The sequence below is a fragment of the Nesoenas mayeri genome (assembly GCF_963082525.1).
Source record: "Nesoenas mayeri genome assembly, chromosome: 9".
Taxonomy (NCBI): Eukaryota; Metazoa; Chordata; class Aves; order Columbiformes; family Columbidae; genus Nesoenas; species Nesoenas mayeri.
This window is the reverse complement of record NC_137557.1, coordinates 20,970,307-20,989,897: the sequence shown is the minus strand read 5'-3', so window position 1 is coordinate 20,989,897 and position 19,591 is coordinate 20,970,307. Positions and strand designations below refer to the sequence as shown.

Here is a 19,591-nt window from a genome sequence, read left to right as displayed (position 1 = left end):
GTTTATTTTGGACTCTTCAGCACTGAGATCTTTTTCTAAGGTGTTTGTCTAAAACTCATGTTGTATGCCAATTAGAAAAAGATCTTTTCAACATGTTAAAAATATGCTATTCATAAAAAATACAAATGTTTCAAACTGCATAGGCAAACTTCCCAGGCATATTTCAGCAGTGACTTGTGCCTGCTCTGCTATTGCTGTTCCAGCCTCCAGGCTACCAAGCTGCTGTTGCCCTTCATTATGAAGTGGACTAGAAGTATAGTATGGATCTAACATCTGGAAGCTGGACTTAGTGAAATGTGGTGCTTTTTTTCATGTCTGTCAGTTTTTTCTCTCACCACTGCAGGTTTTAGTGGTGAATGATGATTTATCTCCAGACCAGCATTTTCTTTAAACAGTCCTCTCCTACAGCAGCTCTTACAGCCAGTGGGTTTCTTTATGCAAGTTTTGGATGACTTGTACTGAGGAGCTTTGCAGAGGCTCTTACCCCAAAGTGTGAGGCAAGCTGATGGCTGCTGCCAGAGAGAGCTGTCAGTCTCATTTGACTCCTGCTTCAGCAGGATTCTTTGCACTTGGGCTGGGTTTGGGCAGGATTTGACTTCAGGGAACAAGGCAAGTTTGTGTGTTTATTAAACAAGTTTGAAGACACACTCTTAGGCTAGAAAATATGATTATACAGGAGCTGGTCACCTCATACCTTTTTGATAGCAAAAAGGTTAGCTTCAGGACCTACTTGGACTCTCCACTGGTTTATGGTGCTTATGATGATGTGTGTGCTGACTGGAGCATGTTTTGATCAAGGCAGGTGCTGCATGGTAAACTTCCCATGGGTATATTGTTGGGTCTTCCCCCATGTAACCCCTACAACCAGGGAAAGGACTGATTCTCATGCCATGGCAAGGGCTTCCCATGGGAGCATGCATTACTGCTAACACCAGAATTTGCAGGTGGGATGCCATGAGGATGGCAGCAGTCCTAGAGATTTGGTCCTAGCACCCTTTGCAGGTGTCAGATGGGGAAGAGAGGTGAGTTGAAGGCACATGTGCTAATCCATAAGCTAAAGTGAGCAGCTGATGCGAGCCTGCCATGCAATACGCGAGTATGGTGGCAACCAGCCTGCTTTTATTAGAGTTCCAGGAAGGGTCCTGCTTTTTCACTAGACTCAATCTGTGTCATGTTAGAAATCCAGAGCCCTGTCTTCCTTCCAGATGTAACCCTCATCTGCTGCTGCAGTCCTCAGCCCCTCTAGCTGGATAATAGCTGCAGAAACCTGGGCCTGGGTGTGTTTGCCCTTATTTAAGGGGCAATTATGTGTTTGCCTGGGTTTGCATCCTTCATACCCTCCTGGTGAAGGGAGGAGGTGCTGCCATTTTGTGATCCACTGTGTGGAGAGTTGCACTTTGGGACACACAAAGTTGAGAAGGTCTGTATATAGGCTAGTGATGTATGGGAGTAGCAGCAATATGTTGTCTGGTTGTATGTTTGTTCTCATTAAAGAGATTTATTTTACTTCATACCCATGTGGTAAAGATAACAAATGCTGCTGTACCAGCTAAGAAGTACAGTGGTTCTGAGCTATGAAGTTTTGCTACAAAGATGAACACTGAAATATTCTGAGGACAGAAAATGGTGGCTAGTGGGAACAGTAATGTGAGATATTGGAGGAGTTAGTTTATTTTGATAAACTAGTTTATATTCTAGGATGCTTTTTCTCATGTTGATAAAGTGTCAATCTTAGCTATAAACTTCACTATTTATGACCTTCCATGTAAAGTTGCACGTCAGAAAGGAAAGATAAACAACTAGAGCAATACAATTAAGGCAAACCCAGAATTCAGTCAATGAGAGACACCAGTGTTAAGTAAATCATCTGATGGAAACAGAGCTATTTGAAAATGCAGTGGCATCACTTACAGTACAGTGGGCAATTAGTTTTAATTAACTTCAAATTCTGACACATAGTTAAAAATAATCTTTTCTGAGTGCCCAGCTACCCAAATGAAAGTTGAGCCATTTTGTTCCGCTAGAAAAAGCTATTACAGGTATTATAATGATGCTATTCATACTTATAATAGAAGTATGTAGTCTTTTTAATTTCTTCATAAAATAGTACTTTTGGAAGATCAACTTGTTGTACCATAAGCCTTTGAAAAATGGCACTGTTTTCCAAGATGAACAGATTGAATTTTTAAAAACAACTTTGATTAACAAAGTCCAACATGTTGTGATTTCTGTTTTTTTCTTTCCCTCCTGCCAGGGAGGATCTGGCCAGGAGTTCTTGTAACGTTATCAGAAGTTACAGGCAGCTTTTCATGCATATGTGTAAGGTTATATCTGGCACTTTAAATGTGCTACTGTACATCTGTCACTATGGGAACCCTAAGCACCAATTTTGTGGGAGGTAAGGGGGTGTCTGCTTTGCATTACAACTGCTCAACTGAGTATGTAGGTCCCACCACAGCCTGCAGCAGCATACACATATCCCTCTACCCTGTGCATCTAGTCCATTGGGCCATTCTGGAGAGCAAAACATGACTTTCTATTAATGTTTTTATAGCAACACACACATATATATATACATACATATATATGTATTTATTTATTAGCATGACAGTGACGGTCATCCTGACAATATCCATGGGTTCCTGCTAAGGAGACATCTGTCTGTCTGTCTCTCTGTGCCTGCCTGCATCTGATGGGCAAGGCTGGGCAGAGAACCTCAAGCTCTTGCTGACCCAGGCTAAGACCACCACATGGCCCAGGACCGCAGCGCTTGTGGACAGCTGCTCAGTAGCTGCAGGTTTGTTGCTGTGCTGCATGATTTTCAGACCTGCACTGTGGGTGGGATGTCCCTATAAAATAACCCTTAGGACTGTGTGTTTGGTGCTGGTGTTTGTGGAGCCGGCTGTGAATTCTTGGTGTTCATTGTGCTATTACTCATGTTGTTGGGAGGAGGAACTCCTGAAAAGCTCACAGGAAGTTACTGACTGCTTTAATATGAAACCTATTTCCATTATTGGTCTTTTGAAGTATGTGAAACTAGAGCTTGATACTTCCTACATTCTGCAACCTTTATTCAAGTAATCTACTTGATTTCCCTTGGGCTATGTGGCAGCTTCTTACATGAGTAAGTTCAGAACCTTTTTCTTGTCCCAGTTAAATTAATTTGTATGCTAAGCCATGCAGATAAGTGCAGAGCTATATCCATCTTCTCAGCTGCTCAGTGACCAGGATGCTTTAGGAAGAAGAACTCAAACAGAATGAGCTGGTACTACTGAGATGGGAAAACTGTTGCCATGTGGTCACCTTCATGTCGTGTTCCTCATGCATCAGTTGTCAGCCCTGGGAGACACTGTATTTCTGAGAAAAGCCTGTGTGGTTGGTTTTTCCTCACATCTCCAGTGAGATTTAAAGATGCCTATTTCTCATGCCAATCTTTTTACAACAAAATAAAAGCCATTCTTCTGGGGAATAGACTGTTTTCAGCGGATGGTCTCTGGTGGTCAGGATGTGATTGAAATTGTGATCTAGACAGGGAGAACTCTGTTGCATGTGGAGTTATCTCTAAATAAACGTAGCAGGTCTGATCTCTGTCAGAGAAGACAAATCAATGGGCTAGAGGATTTTTGGTCTGGACTAAAATAACTGCTCTCACACTGTTTAAAGGAAATAAGGCTTCCACTCTTTCATCATTTTCTCTTCAGCATTGCCCACAGGACACTTTCTCTTAACCTAGTGGCTGTTCTGATGCATTGTTGCATCAATTGTATTTCTTTCATAGATTGTTTGTTTAGTCTAATAGGTTTTTTTTTAAAATGATTGTTATGGTATAGTTAACAGCTGTGCCTTTTGATTGTGACTTTCTCTCAGGGGAAAAGAAAAAAGTACAACAGGTACTTCTAAACTGTGAATTTGAGTAGGTCTGGTAAAGTGAAAAATATCCATGAAATAATGAGGCAGTACAGGAGTACTGTATTCTGACCATCAAAAAGGTCTGCATGCATTTTTTCCATATGGAGTAGATATGGCACAGGAAACAATTCATGGTGTGGCAGGACACTTATTCTCCTTGTACTCAGTACTTTTGAGTGAGTGAGAAGGAAATGGGATCTCTAAACAAAAAGAAGGAAAATGAAAGGCTTATTCTGGTAATTTTTCTATTATTAATATTTTCATAGTGTTCATCATTTTAGCAGGATGAGAACATCTTGAGTAAAACTACCAGAAATAATTTTCTAGTAGTTCTTTTTAGTCTTGGCATAGTTATGCATACTTCATGCATGACTTTAACTCTTTAAAGTCTGTATTTAAAATCTCATACTCTGCTTTAAAGTTTGCTCTGACTTTAAATACAGTAGTCTTCAGAAAACAGATTTAACTTTCTTAAAAGAAGAAAAAACTGAAAATTCTAAAAAAAACCTGAAAATAAATTTGTCTTAATTAAAGGTGCTTCTGGAGAGAGGATTTTGCATTTCTTCTGAGGCATTAAGTTTTTAAAATGAAAATCAGCATGTAGTTTGGGCTCATTCCAGTGACTCAGCCAGGTCCCTTAATTTTACTTCTGAGTAGTCACAGAGTTCCTCAGGTGCTTCAGCAAAACATGTACCTTGGAAAATTGGACCTCTAAAGATAAGGCTTTAAAGACTAGATTACTGGCTTTCCTGGAGTGGCTGAGACACACAGAGAAAGGCTTCACTCTGGCAGCTGAATTGGCAAGTGCAGACCTTGTGCCCATTTAGTCCCATTGGTTGGAAAGCCCAGTGTTGGAGATAAGCTTGTCTTAAACATAAGGGAATTAGTCCAGCTCCATTTAAATTGCTGGCAAAGCTCCAGGAGAAGGGCTGAGGCAACAGGCATACAAAACCCTGTTCCTAGGCCTGATCCCAGCTTTTCTTACACATCCAAAGCTCATGCTGAGTATTGTGGTCACTTTAGCAGGATTAAGACTGAGCGGATTGTTTGGGCAGATTTATATTGCTATTCATTGTAAGTAGTACTGATACAGTTCTCAGTGATGTATGGTTAATAAATATTCATTGGTTAAAACAAGAAGACACCTGTTGACAAGGTAAACTCTGATCCAAGCAAATTGCTGAAGTGTGGTAAAATGTCGTATACAATAATTAGTTAAATGATTCTTCTGTTATCTGTAGCCTTCTTCCAGCAAAGCACTTAGGCATGGCTCAAACTTTGCACTTTCTCCTACCTGCTCTACATTAAAAAAAAAAAAGAAAAATGTTATCAGTGACAAAAACATATGTCTGAAGAGCGTGGAGGGGTCTATGTACTTTTCTTTTATGGGGGGAGGGGGGAATCAATTTCAGACTGAAAAACCTAGCAGGCAGTCTTTAATTCATGCTTTTCAACATAGGTACTACAAAAACATTAGAAACATAAATGTTTCCTTTATATATTAAAGTAACCAGTGTTACATGGACATTCCAGTAGGCTGACACTGAGTAGTTTGTTGTATTTTTGTGTGTATGTTTCTTAGCAGGATTTTGAGGAGAGGGGAACTGGAGATAATGCAGTAGACTGCCTTCTACTAACAATATGAGGACCAATTAAAAAATTGATAAGTAACATGATTTAACATAGTCTGAAAAAGACAGGTGAGAAATAGAACACTAATCATATGAAGATGAGACACTAAAATAAATCATGTTAGAAAAGGATTACCCATTTGGGATTTGAACTTACCACCCACTGAAAACAATGGCGAAAATCCCACTGAATTAAATGCCTTGGGTGCTTACACAGGACTGATTAGATGTTATTCGTAGAATGATGTATATGCCAAATAATGCTGGTATTCGTCAAGTAAATTATTCACCAGATCCATCATCCTGCCATTTCTTTTCTGGCAGAACTCCCATTGGAGTCAATGGGAGTATTGTCTGAATAAAGACTTTAAGGATGTGACCCAAGGTTACACAAAATGCAATCGGGGCAACTTGTTCCTCTTCCTTGGGTTCATAAAACCACATGCTGGACAGTAGGTAGGCAGCCTGAATGCTGTGCCTTATGATGCTAATTGTTCTTTCACTGATGCTGTTTATTCATTTGTATCTCTTTAGTCTACCTGTTGCCACCTTGATTTGGAGTCTGACCTTGTTAGTGCATGTGTGTATGGAACTGAAACCTCGCTGGCAGTACAACCCGTATTCAGCTGAAAATCAAGTTAAGCTGTATCAGTGTCTGTGGGCTCTGGACTTCCTGGGGTCAGCCCTTTGGGGTGTGCTGTCCTGGGCTCTTGGGGTGACCTTTGAGAGCCGCAGGATGAGCAAAGAAGTGCAGCTCTGGCTTGAGTGAGCAGGAGGTTTCTAAGGTGACTCTTTGCTTTTGGATGTAGAAGACAGACTATATGGCTGGTTTGTTCTTCTGTGTTGTGTTTTTTTTTCTTTTTTAACTTAAAGTTAAATGTTCTGAATCAAATTCAATTATATTTTTTCAAAGATAATGTCCTGCTGTCCTGATAGGAACAAAGTTAATACGAGCAAATTGCTTAAATGATATACAGCTCCAGCTATTAAAATACAACTGAGGCAACTATCTACAGCACTGAGCTCAGACTCTTATTACTACCTATAGGACTGTATAATGGTTAAATTAGCTGTAGGTGGGCTCCCCTGTTGCTCCAAGAGCACATTAGAAGCATCTCGAGGCTTGCAAGCAACCTTAAAGAAATCAGACATAATGGTAATTCTTGTAGCTCATAATGTCTCAATATGCCTGAAAGGTACTGTGCAAACAGGGCTGTTCATGGGAGACTTCTTGGGTTTGGCTTATGTGGAATTTGAATGTTTTTGTGAAATGGAAAATATTTATGGAAGCTGAGCATAGTTTAGTGTTGAAATGTGTGGTAAAGCAGTTGGTACTGAAGCATGCTTGGGGCAGTGAAAAGATTGCAGAAGACCCCTCTGATGGTGACAACAATGTTCTCAGCCTGAGGAGGGGTCTGTGTTGCCCTAAACAATATAGGATGGAACTGCTGCTGGCTTTTATACAAAGCAACAATTTATATGTGTAGTTGGTAAATAAGAATGTGTTTCATGGTGCAAAGTATTTTCTAGTCTCTGCAGTGACTGTTGGTTGGAGTTAACACTTGTCTCATGAAGACTCTTCCATAGCCTGCTAGGAATTTTAGAATCAAAGCAAACCACACATGATTTCCCAGCCTGCTGTGCTGAAGGTTTTTATATCTACTGCTCTGTTTCCACTCGGTACGAGTTTTCCTTTCCTCTCTGCTCTGAGAGTGCGTGTCTCCTTTGGTATAGATGTCCCTTCTCCTGCAACCCTTCAGTGACTCGAGTTGACCTGACCCTGCTGCCCGGGACTGTGCCCTGCAGAGGCTCTACAGATGCTCTGCATGTTATGGCTCTGTAAGAACTTGTGCGCTCAACTTCACGGGAGGCTGCACAGCAGTACGCCAGCAGTGCCCATAGCCGCTTGCGCTGCCTCGCGTGGGTCAGCGCGGTGGGGCTCGGGGGGCTGTGCCTCGCCAGAGGGCTCCGGCAGCCCCTCTCCATCAGCGCCGGTGCGGGGCGGGCGCGGTGTCAGCGCAGCCGCCCCTCAGGGCTCCCTCCTTCCCCCTCTTCTTCGTTCCTTCTCTCCAGTGCCGGCGGAAGCCAATGGGCGGGGGGCGGCGGCGCCCCGCTCGGACCCCGCGAGCGGGGAGGGGCGGGGGCGGGCGGCGGCCGCCGCACTCGCCGAGGAGGAGCGCGGGAGGCGGGCAGGGGCAGCGCCGCCGGCGGGACTGGCGCGCGGCACCGCCGCCCGGTACACGGCCCGCGCCGCGCAGCGCTCCGGCCCGCGGCCGCCGGGGGAGCGAGATGGCCGCCGACGGGAGCCGCGGGGTCCTGGGGCTGTGGCTGCTGGCGGCGGCGGGGCTGTGCGGCGGGGTGGCGGCGGGCAAGTCCCCCAGCTGCCACGAAGTGCGGACGGCGTTTCAGCTGCGGCAGATCGGGCCCCTCAAGCTGGTCCCCGACGTGCCCACGGCCGGTCAGTACCGACCCACCCGCGGGGTGGCTGCTCCGCGCCGGGGGATGCGGGCGGCGCGGGGCCGTGCTGGGCGGGCTCGGAGCTGCGGGGTGACCCGCGGGGCTCCCCCGGCTCCGCTGCTGCTGTCGGGGGCTGCTGCCTGCCTGCCAAAAGCCGAGGCACCGCGGGTGCCTTCGGCCAGCGCCGGCTTTCCTGCCGGTCGCAGGTAGCGGGGAACTGCGGGGATTTGGCACGCGTATTACTAAAAGAATTTTAAAAGAGACCGGAATGACTCCTCCGTTTTTACATTATGCAGGTACTGCTTGTTGATCGCCACTGTAAGCACCAGGGCTTTTTTTTTTTTTCTTTCTCCCCCCGCATTTACGACCGGTGTGATCCCTTTGCTGAGTACTTTAAGCAGAAGCTTCCTTCTGCAAAGGATCCCGTTCTTTGAAGGCAAATTAGTAACCGAGTCATTAAGGAACGCGTGTTTTGCTGACCAGATGCAGGGATCCTCGAGCAGGCTGGGAAATACGTTTTTGACTTCTGAATTAGAAAGAGTTATCTTGCAGATGAATTCAGGAACGTCGACGTAAGGAAGGGCAGAGGTAACATCTTGGAGGGATACAGCCCACAGAACTTAGCGTTTGCTCAGTTAAACAGTAAGTTTGTGGTCTTAATACTTGTGGAAGTTGATGAGTGGTGTTCACTTTTGCCTTTTCATACTGTTTCTGAGCATTATGTGACAGCAATGAAATAGAAAAGTAACACACATACAGTAGTTTTTTCTTCAGATTCTACACTTACCCTGTACAATTAGCTTTATCCCTTGGAAGGGGGGTAAAGTACATTATAATGTCTGAAAATGATTAAACTCTTCTAAATGACCATGTATCTATCTAGATAATGAGGTCACATCCCTGACTCTTATATGTTTTAAGAAAATGTTTACAAGAACTGGAACATAGAAGCAAAGACTGTCAGTCTCGTAAAACAATCTCTAGCTGCCTCATGGTAGCACAGTTGCCTCTAGGTGCATGGTGGTATAAATGTCAATTTCAGTTGTTGCTTTATTTTTTTTTACGTTTGTTTTAAAGCAGTTCAATTTAAAACTTGAGTTTGATGGAAAGATTTCTTAAATGAGTTTCAGATACATTTTCTGGTATGAGATTCTGTCTTGGAGATGACTTTTGATAGGCCAGTGGGCTGACCTCTTTTGGTAACTCTTATGGCTGTAAATGATTGCACAGTGCCAGTGGTCTTTACCTTTTGTTTTACATAAAATAGTTGAGATGACACATGGCTGTGAAATTGTCTGTAAGCAAGGAATCATTCCTCATTTTGTGGCAAGAAGAGATTTGCAAGAATAGTATTTTGAAGCTTGAATTATGGTACCTTTCTCATGTGCTGATAGAGGCATCAGATCACACTTGTCTTTGAGAGCTAAATATGAAAGGTATTTAAAAAAAGAAAAGATAAAACAAGGTTTTTCAACCATTTTGATGCATGCTTAACCATCTCCTTCTGAGCTCTTTCTGGAAGAAGTTCTTCGAACTTTAATTAAATTGATTGTTTTACATTTTCTATAAAATTCTAGTACTGTAGATGAAACTTGGGAAAACTGTACTTTCAGTAGGAAGATGTAGGTGCTGTGATGCTTCAGGGACATTTCATTGCGTTCTTGTGTCATATTGAATAACAAGCTCTCAGCAAATAAATAGCATGAGAGAAGGTGAGGGAGGGTAATACACTTAAATTTTAGCTCATAAAGGTTTCTTTTGACGAGGATGATTGGAGCAGAGGAGAGCTGAGGAGAAGTGATGCATATTGATCTTTCCTGTTCGTTAAGTATACTCAGCTCTACCAAAGCTTGTGTGTTTTAATGATATCTTACCAGGTAATAATGTCTCCTGTCTTGTGCCCTCTTTAATTAAGTACTGATGTGTTTTCCAATGTCTTCACCTGGCAGCTATTACCAGTGAATATATCTTAATACAACTCCCTACATATACACATACTTTCTCTCTCTAGGACATCGAGGCTCATTTTATTATGTGTTTTAACAGAAAAATGTTGAAGCATCTCCCTGAAGACTTTGGAGGGTTGTCAGTTAAAGTGGAAGAAGGGAAGAGTGGTGGGCAGCTGGCAGAGGACACTGGGAAGCAGCGTGCTCAGCTGAATGGTGCAGGGTGAAGCCTGTGGAGAGCTTCCTGCTGATTTCTGCACATGCACTGGGGTGCTCCTCAGTTGTCTGTGTGTTGATTTTGGCTTGTTTTCTCTAGAAAATTGAACTTTTGCAGTCCTGTTGTCTGTTTACTAGATATTTTCAATCACAAAAGTGTTGAAAGCCCTTGGCTGATCTTTAGCTAGTATTTATAGGCTAATGCAACAAATCTGGCAGAGGTTAAAGTCTTAAGGATTATTAAGTTCGTATAACCTTTGAGAAAATCAGCAGTGCAGTTGAGAGAGGCCCAACCCAGTGCTGGGTGAGGCATCAGCAGCCAGATTATTTGGTATATATTTTCTGTCTCCTCATGGGTGGTGTGCATTTCACCTGTAATAAAATTAGCTTCAGATATTTGGGAGGGTTTGCAGCCTACACCCTCCTGTGGTATTAGTTGTGGTTGAAGTGTTGAAGTTGCACACTAATGGATCCCAGATACAATGACAGATCCTGGATACAAGCTTCATGGGGACTAGTATCGGCCTCACCACGTTACACATGGTCTGCAGACAGGCTGCTGTGGTCCCCAAGTGGGTAAAAGGGATATCATTGTGACTTACAGTGAGGTGGACAGTGGCTTTGGGCAGGACCTACCAGCCTCTTGTGTAAAATGGAGCAGCAAGGGAAAGAGGAACGTTCCTGGGTGGGAAATGAGGGGATGCTTTTGTTTTCAAGGCGTGATATGAATCTGTTGTCAACCTTTCTGAAAATAACCATCTTCTGAATTGTGCTCTGCGAGATGCCAAGGAGCCTCCTCTTAAATTTCTCTTCCATGGTTTCCCACAAAAGATTTGAGATTTTTCCATTCTGAAATTTGGTCCATTAATGAGTGGAGGACTATGGAAGAAGAGTGTTTTGACATGACATGGATAAGAGGCCCAAACAACAGGTGTTTTTGAGCAGCAAATTTTGGTCTGTCTGTAAGACTTTCTTGTTCGCTAGCAGAGTTTGTGCTGCTACCTGGTAGCCTGCTTTTCTGGAACAGACTGGATGTTTCAAGGTTAATTTGCTGCAAATAGCAAACAGATAAGGGTACTGCTGCCTTGGCAGTGATTCAGAGGAAAGGGGTTTTTTTGTCATCCCCAGACTGGAAAATGAGGTAATATGTTCCTGCTCTTGTACTTTATCACAGGCTGAACTGGGATGTCTTTGTAGGAGCTCCTTGGTTAACATTTTGATGAGAGAGAATTATATGCTGTCTCCAAGGGTGAAGGGCTGTGTTAATCCTGCCAGGGGACTAAGCCTTTGGTTCCAGGGAGTCTAGATACCTAAAATCTGATGTGTACTGCTACGTGTGGTATTCCTTTCAGCATGGGGCTGCTGTTAGTGATATTCTGTGAGCCCTGGGTTGTATTACAGCGTAACTACCCACTGACATGGACTGTGTTTAAAGTTCTGTTTATTCACAGGCTCTTCCGTGGCGCAGAGCATGGTGGTGGCTGTTGCTGCTTTCCAAATTCACAGTAGGAAAACTGAATGAACCCAACTGCAGTCTGGGACTTGTCCACATTCAGGCAGTGAATTGTAGCAGAACCAGAATAAAAGTGCCCCTCCTGATTGCTTTGCTAATTGTGGAACTGTGAGAACATTCTCCCTGTTTAGACAGACTCAGTTCTGTCTCTGCTTATTGACTAGTGTATGGTTACGCAAAAAAAAAAGTCTGAAAATGTAAGTGTAGAGATAGAAGAATTTGGCTTATTTCTGATAAGCAAAAAAAAAAATTGGTCACTTGTGGAACAGTTCTGGGAACTCTTTACCTTCTAAATTAATTGTCTTGTTGAGGGCTACCAAAAGGATGATTTTCTTATCTTGCTGTTCTGCTGCTTTACAAAGAGCACAGAAGCTGCCCAGATTGTGCTCAGGGACTGATTTCTGAAGGGCAGATTTTGTCATATTAAAAGCTTCTTTATTCACTACTGTCATTCTGCACCTTAAATCGGGAGAAATGTTCATTACCACGAGTATGTACTGAATATCCCACAGCAGAGCTGGACATGCATTAGAAATTTATACACTAATATGATTTTATTTTCTGAATAGTGACAGGGAAATCCTAGATTTCTTATCAGAACCTCCTTGCTGCATGTGGTGCATGTATTAGACTGGATCTCATCCCACCTCAGCCTATGTCCAAGAATAACTATTAAACCAGCCATTTTATTATTAAATAGGTCACGCCACACTTTATTTTCCTGTTTTTCTTCTCTTATTACCACTCAGCTCCTTATTTCTATCATTTTAATGAGAACACTGTAATTCCCCTGGTAAAGGTGCAGTGCTGAGACACATTTTGCTCACAGCAGCATTCTGTCACAGTCACTTGTAAGTCTGATGCATGCCAGATGTAAGATGTACTTGCTTTATTGGCTCTGGAAAGTTTTTGCCCCATGAGAATGAGTGACTAAAATCCTTTGGTGTGAACTGCGATTTATAGTTGGGTTTGCTGTTCACCTGCATGTGTGGTTGTGTGGGACTGCCCTCAGCGCTGTGGATGAAGGGTACATCCAGGATAAAGGGCTGCTGCGTGAGCACAGTCACATTAATACTTAGAAACAGTGTAGGGTGGTAAAAATTTTAAGAACAGACACAAAAAGTAATGTTTGGTTTTTTTTTCCTATGAGATTTCTTTTAGAAAATCTTGATTGTTATAAGAAATTTGTGAAATGTTCTTGGCATTACTTGCAACTTATTATAATGAAAAGTTTTCTTCTTAGTACACTCAGTATTTGTTTATTTGTGGACACACAGACCTCTCAGTGGTTTAAACCACAGAGCTGTCCCATTGGAGAGAGTTGGCTGGTCCACTGCTAGATGGATTCTGTTCCTGTCTCTGTCGCTCTCTGAATAGCCTAAAACACGGCCAACTGTGCCTCAGTTTTTATTTCTGCAGGCTGTGTCATGCGGTGTTATTTTGAGGGGTATTGATGAAGAGCTGCCATGAAAGAGGTAGATTGCAACCGAAGTATCAGTGAGTTATACCTTCATCTTTTCAGGCTGACAGGAAGCTACCTTGGTTTCTGATGAATGAGAAGCTGAACTGAAAGCAGTCCCTGCTGCCCTTGTCTCACGCAGAGGCAGTCCCAAGGAGGCCACAGGCTTTCCAGCATCTGAGCAGTCACAGCTGTACTCTGCACTTGCTGCCATGGGTGTTCTGAGCAGAAGAAAAGCTATGCTATTCCAGCCTGCAGCTCCTCTGGAGTCAGGGTGCTTCTTCCATTCATCTCAGGATTTTGTCGCACTCTTCAAGCTCAGACTGTCACCAGAAGTGACAGTCTAAAGCTGCTGATGGCTGTGGATACTGGCAGGACTCACACCAGCAGTAATATTTTTTCTCCTCTCTTCCCATGCCTTAAATTTTTCTTTGATATGGGACCAGCTGCCCACTCTGTAATGCCCTCTTGGGAGTAATCTATATACACAGTCTGCTTAAACTTACTTAGGGCCTCATAAAGATGGAATCGGTGTTCCACTGCCAGATGGAAATCTGTAGTTCTCATATCTGTGAGCATCAGAAAAAGCTGTGTCCTTGGTGACTTGCATGAGCATTTGGTCCAGGTGAGTAGAAGACTGGTTTAGTTATTCAGATCAGCCTTTCCTGTAAATGACTTGGGAAGGCATCCAAGAGTCAGCAGAGAACCAGCACACAATCATGTTATCAAACCGAGTCAAGGGAAAGAGACAAGTGTTCCTGCAATTCACATGGTCCATTCATTCTCAAAAATCTCTGCTGAAAAGACTGCATAGTGATATATATGTGTGTGTTTTTTGGTTTTTGTGTATTTTTTTTTTTTAATGGTCAGCCCAAAATCTGTTAATTCTGGTGTTGAACTGGATCTTGGTATGGAGAACAAGCTTAGTAAGAAATTATCCATCCTTAAAATACTGATGGCTCCTAAGAGCTGGCTGTGTAGCACCTTATGTGCTACTGAAGTTTTGCCATGAGATTGTAATTGGAGAGTAATAGAAAAATATTCCGCCCACACCTCACTGTAGTATTGCAGGACTGAGCAGTCAGTCCTTAACCAAAGGGCAGTACAAATGAAAGGCATTAATGTGATAAGTGGAAACAAATTTGGCATGATAATCACTATATAAATCAATAAAATAAATACATCAAAATGAGTAAAAGCTTTTATGAAGATTAATCATGAAAATTGGCATGAACCTTGAGGTTCTGTAAAAAGCAAGGATATGTGTAAAATGTACCCTGGGCAGATTTCTTTTTAAAAATGGTTTTGCTTTTACGTGGTATAAAACTAGAGCTGTAGTTCCAAGTATTGCAAAGTCTTTATAATTTAATCTTTCTCCCATGAAAGCATAAAATGACAAGATAAAGAGGCATATGTTTAATAATACTTCAAACACATACTCATCACGTACCACTTGAGAGCACAGCATCTGCTTCTAGGGGAAAATATGAATTTTGATGGATCAGAATCAATTTCTAACCAGCAGCCAAGCCTATGACACAGAATTTATACTTGGCCTCTCAATCTCTGTCAATTTGATTAGGTTTTACTATTTAATATGATAGAATTATCTTGATATCTATAAAGAGGTGTTTACAGATACTCATTTCATTCATATTAAGGTAGCTTTTGAGCAGCATCAGTGGATGAAATGAGGTACCTAGCTAACATTTAACAGTTAATCTTAAGGATAAAAAAAATAGGGAAGCAAGTCTGTTTCTGCCTTCCACGAAGCACTTTTTTTTTTTTGAGGTAATATATTATTTGATGGAAAAATGCAAAACATTTCTGCATTGTATCTTGTTCTGTTTGGATCTTGATCTGTTTGGATTACAAAAGTAACTTGGGCCCCAAGCTAAGAGCTGGGTCTGCAGGTTTACATGGTACAGGCTTAGGAGGACAAGGGTTTTCTCTGTTCTCTCATGATCCAGGTGTGCTGGAGACTATGGATGGTCAGGACAGAGAACTGACCCCTGTTGTGTGTGGGGCTAAGGGTTGTAGGACTGTGTGCTGAACTGCTCTGCTGCTTAGAAAGACAAGAGGTGTCCAGAATACTGTTTTTATGGCCGCATTTTGCCTGTATCAAGAGCTAAATATTTCGTGTAGCAATGCTGATACTTGGGATTAGCCCTTTGTGTCTCAACTCCTTCAGCAATGCTGCTCCTTACAACCACCCTGTAGGGACAATATTTCCATCCCCATTTTAGGGTGTCAGGTGAAACCTGGGTGGCTGAGAAGATTTTGCCAATTCTTTATTGAGTTCTGTAGTCGATTGGCATCTGATAGCAAGTAAATCTACACAGCTTAGAAATGCAATGTAACCAGTTTGACTGCTCCATGGTTTTCTTTCAGACACTTCAGCTGCCTCTGGGTTTAATCTTTAGAGGTTTCTGCACTTGTGTAGTGGGGTGGCACCCACAGGCTCACTCTGGGTGAAGGTGGTCTCTGCGTGCCAAGGGCTTGCCCTGGCAGTCTTACAGACAAATTCTGTACAGTGCTTGACTGTCCTGGACCTCCCCGGGGCGCTGAGTGCCGTTGTACAGCACCAAGCACCTTAGCGGTGTTTAGCAAATGATTTATGATGGAGCAGCGATAACCTTGCCTCTCATTATAGCACTATGCATATACTTTCATGAGAATAAATCCATCTATTTTACTCTTTCCAGTAATCAGTTTTAAAGAGTGGTAATTAATTACCTTCTTGGTGTATTCATACATGCATGATTAATGTGTAAAGTTTTTACTTGTGAAATTTCAAGGCACTAGTCCAAAGAATACAGAAAGAACTTAAGACAATGGAGGAATTTTAAATATCACAGAAGATACTATTAAATTTATTTGCTATTTTGTGGACTCAAAAGTCTCAGGAAGTATCAATAATGCATATAGTATCCTCAGGTTCTCTTGCATTTTGATAGCTAAAGCTTAGAAATAAAGTGCAAGTGTAGCCAGGCAATTGCAGAGGAACTTGAGAGCTGTGGAAGACAGGAAGTTATTCCCCTTGAAGTTGTCTTTAATCAGCCTTTCCCCTCTTTTCTTTTGATATGTAGTTTTTAGCCTGCTGTATCTGATTCTGTGCCATATTCTGCCTTCCTGTGTTCTTACTGGGTTTCCTCTAATACTGATGGTCAACATATATATGCATGTATGGATAGATTTTTGTCTTCTAATGACTACGCTTGTTTCCCAGGGTCATGGTCTGCCCTCTCCAGAGTTCTTCCATCACAGGGTGGGTATGCCGGCCGTTCTGGAGGGCCATCCTTCTCTGAGGAGCTCGTTCTGACAAAGAGCCCCCACTCTGCTGCGCAAACCACTGTCAAGTCCTTTAAAAACAAATGAGAGACAAATTTCAGAGTGCCGCTTTCCGAACCTGACAATATCAGATAGGTCATGGTAGCTTTGTTTGGCAGCTAGTTAAACTGGATAGTTCAGCACATCCCTAGATGTTAATGGTTAAATGTATTCATTGTTCCAACAAGGGCCCTATTCATAAGGAGACTATTCTCTGCTCGTTATGCATGCATAATTCCCATTAATGCTACTGGGGGTTAAGTGTGTATAGTGAGGGGGGAGACTGAAGCTTATGTTTACACATCCATGTTTGCACTCAGAGAAGAGGTTTTGTAATACATGAGAAATTGATTGTGTTTGGACAGATCCCTTGACTTTAAATCTCTGTTTTAAAGAGGGAATGAGAATGGGGGAAAAGGTGACACTTGCATAACTGACTACCGCCTCACACACACTTTGTCACTGATTACAAGTATCGCTGTGGTGCTATTATTAGAGAAACCTTTTGAAAGTAACTAAGTGCTCAAATTTGAGCTCTCACATGAGTATCGAATAATGACTCTGAATCTTTAAACTTAAGCATAAAGTTTGCAAACTTTTGACTCATGTTAATCAGGGTGACAAGATTTTGTGATTTATTATACAATATGGGTATTTTTCCATAGAAAACCTTCAGATTAAGATTCCTTACTCTGAGGTGCACATCAAAGTCGTGTAAAAGCCATAAAGAAGCTAAGCATTGCCTAAGAAAGCCTTTCAAGTTCCAGAAAGTGCTTGAACTACTGAGGGTTTTGAAGTGCTCTAATCTCTGACATGGGTGATGTGCTAGGCTAGCACTTTTTTGTTTTGTCACAAATCATCCATGCACATAGTGCAAAGGGACCCTGACAAAGTCATTTTACTTCTGAAAAGGGCTGTTTTTTTCATACCATTATGTCTTCCATTCACATCTACATGTTTGCTTCCACTTTGTTCAGGTCTAAGTAGCAGGGCATTTGCATAGTCTTCCCTTTGTTCTCCGTAAATATGGAGTAAAATGAGCAAGATCCGTGCTGTGAAATTAAAGCTATACTCTTGAGAGATCTTAAGGGCCAAATCCTCACAAAAGGTGCAGCAACATAGTGCCAAAGGGAGCTAGTGTCCAGAACAGCTTGCCCTGGGTGTTTGTGCTAGGAAATGTGAATAAAAGGAGAGTAATCTGGTGAAAACTGGGTTTAATTAGAAAAATACACTGCTGAGAGCTGTTGAAGTAATAGAATAATAGAAAATAGTGCTGAAATAGACCTGAAGTGATCATCTGGTCCATTCCTGCTACTTGCAGCTAGGATAAGCTGTGTTTAAATCAGTGACAGAAAATCACAGCCTTTTTAGGCTGTTTATTCCAGTGCTTAATTGCCTTGCTGCTTTGGTTATTTTCCTAATGCAAAACCTAACTCTCCCTTGCTAAAATACAGACCCTTCTCTTGTCCTATTCTTAACACCACCTTCTTTGCAGTAACATTCATGTACGTGACAACTGCTCTGGTTTGTTCTGCTCCGAAGCAGTGCTCAATGCATTTCCACTAGTGACAGATATAGATAGCATTAAGCTTTTTCTGTGTAAGTCAATCCAGCCTAATTTTGGGACTCACACAGTTCAATGAGCTTTGTAACTAACCGCGTGTGTTCTGAGTCTGAAATAAATTTGACATAAAGCGCACTAGTGTAACCTGGAATGAATGAAGTTAATTCAAGATGTGGTGACTCATTAAATATCATAACTTGATTTGTTTTCTGAGCCCTCTATTGTAAATTTTATAGTATTGTGAAGAAGGAATTGTGTAGCAGAGGTATAGTGTGGGAATATCAAATACCATGCTCATTAAAGCAAAATAACTAATCCATAGACTTGCCATGTAATAGTAGAGGGGAGCATGCAAGTGATCAAACTCTGAAGAGCAGCTGAGTTGCAAGGTTGCTAGTGGAAAACTGCTGTGTTGTAGCACAGCAGTGTGGAGATACCTGGGACATGAGGCATATGTGAAGTAGGACGTTGCAGGGCTGCTGTGGGGCATTTGTGCCTAACTTGAAAAAAAATGCATTTACTCTAGACTTTGGCAGGTAGTTAACTATGTTGTGGGTGTGTAGACAGGTAGCAGGACGTCAGGCTACTGAAAACAGAGTAATGTGGCCAAAGTTTTAGGTCTCTTGCAAATAGAAACAGAATTTCTAGAGCAAGTGTGGTGATCTCCAGTTTTCCAGCTAGAGAATAGCTCTGGCCCATAAGCCCATTCTTCAATCTCTTAACAGTTTTGGGGTATTGAGTCTTGAGCAATAACTTTTTTTTTTTGTTTGTTACTGACATAGTGAGATTATTCTTTGTGACTGAAAAAACAATGCTCAAAGAGATCAGGGTTCTTTATGCTTGTGTGTCGAGGTGGATTTGGGCTTGCTCCAGCATGCTCCAGATAGCTCCAGTCTGCTGCTGTACCATGGGTGATGCTATGCCTGAATTCAGATCATCCTCTACTGCTCCCAGATTAGAGCTTGTCTTGCCACTGCAAAGCATGAATGCCTGTCTGCAAAATATGTAGGGTGGTGTTTCGCGTGACTTGTCCTGGGAGCCTGTCAGAGGATGAAATCAAACCCTTCTGTCTCGTGTTCCTGCCTCGTTGTCCTTCCATAATGAAATGCAAAAGGTGGGAAGGATTGAGTCATGTTTTCAGAAGAGATGGTGGCTTGCTAAGAAATATTTGGGGAACAGCACCCAGGACCTTGTGTAACTGCCCTGTGGTGGCAGTTGGAATATTTCTTCCTTAAAACATGTAAGATGAATTGCTTTTCAGAAGTGCAGAATAGCACGTGTTTTTTGGTTACCTTCTGTTTTTTATATGGGCAGCTAAAAGGAGAGGCGTAATGAATCTGAAGGCAAGAGAACAAAGCATATGTAGGAAAACAAAAACCGGAAAACTTCACAAAACAGAGTAGAACTTTTTTTAAAAAGAAATTGAAAACATTGCCCTTGCAGAAGGGCTTTCAAACTTCTGCTTAGAGAAGGCTTTAGTCTCTTAATCTTAGTTTTAAAGTCTGGGAACAAAATGTAACTATTACTGTTTGGAGCAGCCAAAACTTGTATATGACTAAAGTATTG

General features: G+C 42.1%; 1 protein-coding gene across 1 annotated transcript in view; it reads left to right on the top strand.

The window, feature by feature from the left end:
- Positions 1–7,829: 7,829 nt before the first annotated feature.
- Positions 7,830–19,591, top strand: part of LOC308043590 (glypican-5-like) — a gene marked incomplete at both ends in the record, with an annotated part of 341,547 nt that continues 329,785 nt past the window's right edge. Inside the window, one exon of the mRNA XM_080349758.1 lies at positions 7,830–7,998. Within this exon, the coding sequence (XP_080205884.1) occupies positions 7,830–7,998 (169 nt within the window). The remainder of the gene's footprint in view (positions 7,999–19,591) is intronic.